We start from the raw sequence: 6,749 nt of genomic DNA, 5'->3' as shown, positions 1-6,749 counted from the left end.
TAAAATCCTACGGAGGCATTTCATGAACTCCTCATAGGTCACAAAAGTGAAGGACCGAAAAGTTGTGGTAATAATGATATTCCTGCTTGTGGGTGAACTGTTCATGGCATTGTTACAGCTGACCCACTGTGGGACCACAGGCAAACTTGGTTTGCGAAATTGGGATGTATCTAGTTGACCAAACAATCAAAAGCTAGATCTCACCAACACACTAGCTGGGCAACTGTGGGATGGGGGGCTACTACGCGATAAAACCATGCGAACACAGCTGCTGAGTGGCAGGTAGTCAACTCAGCCGTCAGGTGTAATTCTGTAGGAACTCATTCCGACCTACCAAGAGACGTTATTTAGACCCTCGGGAATGAATGACGACTGTTAGGGAGAGATGAATCAAAATCCCGTGGACGACTGGCACAAAAACTAAGTAAATGAGAGTAATGACGGCCGCGGTGATACAGGTGGCAGGAATGAAACACGTCGACGAACAAACATGTAGCGAGACGTCAGGGGTAGTTCAAATGCAGACAACACACAGATACGGAAGGTAGGCAGTCTGGGGGATTACAACACAGCCCACATTCTAGGGGGCTGTTATTGGGTTTGGGCGAAGAAACGCAAACAGGTGAAAGCGTGGCTTCACACATGGCAATAGTGAAGCGCCACTGCCAAAAGCACATGCACGTTTCGGAGGTTGGGGCGTACGTCAGCCGTATCTCGGTCGACGACATGCAGTGTTCGAACTGCGCCCGCCGTGTTGTGACACGTGTAACGCGGCATTTAGCTAAACATATTCCTTGGGGAGGGAGCCCACTGTCTGACACGGCTTCGTGATCCACAAAGCAAGTAAGCCCCGCCTCTCTGTAGACATGGATCGTTAGTGAGAAGTGGCAGCCACAGATATGCATGACGCCGATGTTATGATTGTTCCCGCGCGTGGCATAAACCACTGAGTTTCGGGGCATCTTTATTCCTTGATACGAGGTGCTGGACCCCATTGGGCTCATAACGGTATGGCTGCCTGCAATAAAGCGTTCAGCTGTAGCACCCTTCCGGTGCCTAGCTGCCATGCCACCCGAAGGAAGCACGAGGGCTGGGATACTGCCAGGTTGCCCAAGCCTAGACAGGGGAAGTCGAGTGGCGGAGGTCGGATTCGAACCGCGGACCTTCAGGTTAGTAATCCGCGCTCTAACCACTTCGGCCATCTCGCTATGCTGTATGAAGTACCGTTCGGCTTTACTTAGCACCGAATACTAATAGTTAGTAAATATGGTCGGACAGCCTGCATCCTAAAAAGTAACCTGAAATCGAAGTCACAGATTACAGACGACCTATGCTGCTATCCTTGTGTACTCGACAGTATCGCGATAGTTTATGGGACATACGTGAGACAGTAGCGACGCAACCTCGGGAAAAAGATACTGACGAGGCCAGGCACAAAGTACACTGGTAATTTGGTTATCCGAAACATACTCCCAAAAGGTGAAAGGATGCATCAAAATCACTCACTTTCATGATTTTATCCAAGGGATTCTTCGTGAGCAAGATAGTCGGTTCAATGAAATAGCCTGTCTTGTCGTCTGTGCCTCCACCAGCAATCACCTCGATATCTGGACAGGACTTGGCATGGTTCAGGTAGCCCGAGATTTTGTCGAAAGCCTGAAATTAATACATAAATTTATAGACAGAGGAGACAGTTCACGTGAAGCGAGCTGCTCTGTTCACAACGTGTGCTGGCAAATACCACTGCCATCCTGACCTGTAAGCCTGATGGATTAATTCAGTTTTTCCCCCCTCTTAGGAAAGGAAGAACAAAAGGATTAAGAAATTGATAGCTTTATATTGTCAATTTACGGCAAGGTATGTTGATAATTGTCCGTGAGACCCCGCTTATGAACGCTATTTTAACATCCCCAGCACTCGTATCTCTCGAAACACCTGTTTGTAGAAATCCTCCAAGAGCTCACTGTACATTAACAGGTTGGTGAAGATTGACACACGATTAAATTCTCATTGATATCCTTGTTGTTTCTAGTCTTATCAGTTTCATCAACGAGTTGAATACTAGAACAACTCCACAAAACGATGAAACGTTCAGCTGGATGGATTTTTCATTGGCTCGAGAGTACGTGTTGCAAGAGCGCTGAATTCGAGTGTGACCTAACCAAGGTTGAACTCGATGGAGGCTTAGAAGAATACCGATCGCAGTCAGGGAACATGGCACTAGTGCACAGACCTCGAGACACACACGATGGTGAGATCCCAACAGAGGTTACAACCCTACAATCGGGTGCTGTCGATTCGGACTACAATAAACATGACTATAAAGGAATATCTTTTATGGCTAGGATTCAGCAAAAGATGTCCATATGTATAGTCAAAACCGAAAGTCTACGGAATACCTCAGTGCAGTGAAGTGGACTATATGGAGTCTCATTGAGTCCAAGACTCTTCGGATGAGAACGACGGTGCGTTTACCATCAGCAAGGTGTGAACTCATGTTCTAGCAACAATATTAGTCCCTTTACAGGCTGAGTTTGTTTCCACGCAGATACCTGTAGCAGGGGAGTAAATGTGAGAAGGGTTGGATCTGGTGTACATGACGTGTACCCAAATGATGGTTCCTTAACCGTGTGGGCCATACGACTCGTGTTCATCTCAAAGAGTAGCTGGGAATCTGCCATCTTGAAGTGGAACCGAAGAGGCGAGACACATGGTAGGTGCAACTGTAAACCACCTGATCGATAGGAAATACCAGATATGTCCAGCGGAAACTTATCAAGCGTCATGCAACCGTTCCGTGGTCGTTCATTGATCCATTACAACTAAGTTAGGAGAACCTATACTCCATCATGGAGAAACTCAAGTGAAAACTTCACCTTAACTTGAAGAACCAATAATACGTCCCTGAAAGATTGTCCAAGTGGTTAGAGCGCGAATTCACTGACCACAAGGTCCGTGGTTCGAACCAGACCCTGCCTCTTGACGTCCTCTGTTTAGGCTTGGGCAACCTGGCAGTATCCCAGCCCTCGTGCAACCTTCGAGTGGCAAGGCAATTAGGCACAGCGACAGCTGAACGAAGAGAACCGAAAATTCGTCTGAAAGTACTGCTGAGTGAATAAGAATGAATAGTTATCTGAAAATTTATTCCTTCTCAGTTTAGAAAGTTTCAAAATCTTCCTTCAATTTTTTTCGTGCCCGTCGCCTTCTGTTTTGATTTTTTCCATTTCCAAACCATCCGAGCGAAATAATTTCATTTTATAGCTTTAATGTGCCGTAGTGTTATTTTGCGTTGGAAACTCTTCCTATTTCTGTTTTATTTCATACAATCAGACACTATTGTGTCTTGCCATTTTAATGCACACCGTGGCTATATGATTCCACTTACCATCTACGCCCATTGCTCATTGCTCTATTTATTCACCACACGTACTCTTCTTTTTACCCTGGCCGGAAGCACAACAGTCGAAACCCGACAATGTTTCATCTTTGGTTTAATCTTTAGTTCAAACTGACCGGCCGAACATCGAGAATCCTGCTACCGCACTGGATTAGTTGCTGTGGTCCCCCATTTATCGCAATTTGAAGTTTCCTTATCATGTACAAGGGAATGTGCTATTTTGCCCTTCCGTTTTGCTTTTGTGCTCAACCCTTGAATTCTAACGATCTGATCTTTTCTCGCCTTAATAGGTCCCTCCAAAAGTAAAGTAAACTGCTGGTTGTTGTGTTGCATTTCTTGTGCCGGTTTGGGTCTGATCAAGTCTACTTCCGATATATCCCACCACCCATTACTGCCCTTAATTCGCGCAATCCCCAGTACCCTGCAATCCCCGCAGGCTTCACTTATTCTGACTGTAATATTGTAGTCACATTTGGCGGTGTGGCGTTTTGTACCTTTATTTTACTTCCATTATAACACTACGTATTTCATCAATTGCAGAATCGATTTTTGTTTGAATTCGAAAAACTACAAAAACGCGCACTTGTACAATTTCATATAATACAATCGTGGTCACGTGATTTGACTCTCTCTTCTGATTTCCCTCGCGCTTGCAGCGGTCATTCGCAAGTCTCATGTACTACTCTGGTACCAAAACATTTCAGACATCTTCGGAATCTATTATACGTGCGAACTGTTCAGAAGAAGACCTCTGTACCAACATGATTAGACTATTGTTTATTCGCTGACCTGGGCCAACGACGAACTATTTTAAAGAGAACAATTGTTAGTGAGTCTGTTCCATCTGACTTATTTACTTTTGTGTACCCAACCTAGCGTAATTTTTTTTTATTTCTTTGCCTCACACTCCTGGTAAACTAGCCTATTGGGTAGCCAGACCACTACAGCGGTATGCCACCCACTAGTTGAGAATAGACCTTGTTTTATTTATCAGTGATATTATTTCAATCCATCCTTCACCAAAATTTTGTTCTCACTTGTTCATTTTCCCCCAACCCTTCTACCTAGCTTTATTAATTCAGTGACGCCAGCCAATGTTATCCTCTCAAGTTTGCAGATGACAACACTTCTGATCCCAATAATTTCGAGCTTTCTCTTGATACCCCCGTTTATGCAGCCTGCCGTTCTGCGTTGTCACTTCTGCCTGCAGCTCACTGGAAGCACACCCAAATTATTTTAGAAGTTGTGACTTCTTCGGGGAGTGAGCCCTATCCAGCCCTATGTTGCTCATAGCAGTTTGTGTAAGTGAGCGAAATTCCAAGGTCAAGGACCACCATCAACTCCTGTTTCTTTGTCGGTTTACGATATATTTGATACAATCGCCCTTTGGAATATTTGGAGTTCTTATGTGTTTTCTAAGAATAAAATAACATGCACGGAATATCCAATATGAATTCCACCCGATAAAATACATCAATAACGTTTATTTGCTTTGTACTCCTGAGATTTGACAAAAGAGATTAATTTGCTTGGCGAAATTCGTCACAACACATTTTTCTATGGTGTTCAGCTTCCATCAAGTACAACATTTTTAGACAACAGCATGAGTTGTGTAGTGGAGATTCGGCAGACATCTCTGTGGATGATTCCATCTCCCATACGTGCATAACGGATTGCGGACAATACAACGTCAGGGGGTAAATGTAGGTAAATTATCAAAATAACGGTAGAATTCTTATTGGGAGTACGGCGCTCCACAGGTGGAATACGTCACAAAGTGGTCACCATTATAATGGTAGTCGTTGTACGGATCTCGGCTACTTATCGTAACCGCACACATTCGTGTCTATGTACTCGCAGCTGACCATAAGACCCCAACTGTAAATAATAAACTAATCCAGCTCCCACTCCAAACATTTCATCCATGTGCCAACCTCATGCCTGAAAAATACACAACCACCATTGGCAGATAATTTATCCGTTTATTGGTTGCACCGGTACAAACGTATTATCTATTCAATCTAGCTCACGGTTTCGGGAAGCCGCTCTCACTCTGCAGAGTTTCTGAAAGGTAAAATGCTAAATCAATCAGGACTCGTATACAGTCGCATATAAAGTACACAATTAAATAAGTTTGTAGCAGCAAACTTGCCAGGTCCACTGCCCACAATTCCCGATCGGTGTTTACGCCGAAGTAGGAGTCCCCCTGTTATAAAGGTAGACCAGCCAGTTGTTCAATTGGTCCCGTTGGTGATAATGAAGGAGCCGGGTTTACATCGATTATTTAACGAGAGGTTTCGGCAAACATCATCATTAGACTAGGTGAAGTTCAAGTCATATAAGGGTGTAAACCAGCTAGTCGTAAAAGCAAGTGGTATATACCTGAGCCCTAGGATCCAAGGGCCACATGCGTTCTCGAAGGTTCAACCATGGATGCAGCCGTAGCGAAAACATAGTAAGTGTGCGGGTGGTTTGTGTCGAATCTGTTCATTTAAGTCTCTATATTCCAATCTCGCTGCACTTCTGGCTCCCGACGCTAATGCTATGTAGCATAATGGAACCGACCCGTAGTCATCCCACACTCAACCGCAGCAGCAATCTCACCAACTGGGGGTTTATATTTGGAAACCTACCGACTAACATGCTTGCGGTTGTGATTTTCAACTTCCGGTTATATATAAATAAGCTTCCACATTTCCAACGTACATACTGGAAGCTGCTTGCGATCTCAGGCTATTCTTGGGGTCTATTCCATGTCTGTTATATAGGTTTGGCCCCCACCCAACTTATCGTACAGTCCGAAGTATTGCAATCCATCTTCACTTCCACAACAATGTGAGCACCAACATGTAAACATCCGAATAGACGAGCAACTAAGACGTCCACAGCTAATGCGACCAACTCTCTCAGATAACGGTGATGATCGAGCGATGAACGGCAAGGTTTACTATGACTTCCTGTCAAGGAACGCGTCCTTCAAGCTACGTCTAGGTGGCGTACACCGCCAAAATGCCACCACTCCTGCTTTTGTCCTCTAAATAGTCGATTGAACTAACTCCTCGCAATCCACTCCTTTAACGCGCCCTGCATGCTAACCACATATTCCTACCTGATTTGGCCTTTTGGAATAACCAACGCACCCTATAGTGCTGCAAATATTTGTCAGTGTATGTGTAACGACCGTTTCGAATTCTTGAGCAACGAGCACCAAGGTTAGTTTTCTACCTGTCTCTTCAGGAATCGTCAACGCCGATTCACACGAGCTAGATTTTTGAGACAATGTCAAATAATTGAAGACGTCTTAGTTAAGCTGCCCGGACAGGCCAACTCTCACAGCATACAACAAAACAGT

General features: G+C 44.6%; 1 protein-coding gene across 1 annotated transcript in view; it reads left to right on the top strand.

The window, feature by feature from the left end:
- T265_02348 (hypothetical protein) overlaps positions 1-6,435 on the top strand; it is a gene marked incomplete at both ends in the record, with an annotated part of 7,107 nt that extends 672 nt beyond the window's left edge. The window contains one exon of the mRNA XM_009166562.1: positions 6,166-6,435. Coding sequence (XP_009164826.1) covers positions 6,166-6,435 — 270 coding nt within the window. The remainder of the gene's footprint in view (positions 1-6,165) is intronic.
- Between the last annotated feature and the right edge of the window lie 314 nt (positions 6,436-6,749).

This window comes from Opisthorchis viverrini (genome assembly GCF_000715545.1).
Source record: "Opisthorchis viverrini unplaced genomic scaffold opera_v5_28, whole genome shotgun sequence".
Taxonomy (NCBI): domain Eukaryota; kingdom Metazoa; phylum Platyhelminthes; class Trematoda; order Opisthorchiida; family Opisthorchiidae; genus Opisthorchis; species Opisthorchis viverrini.
Note: the sequence above shows the minus strand (reverse complement) of the source record. Positions and strands in the feature narration are given on the sequence as shown.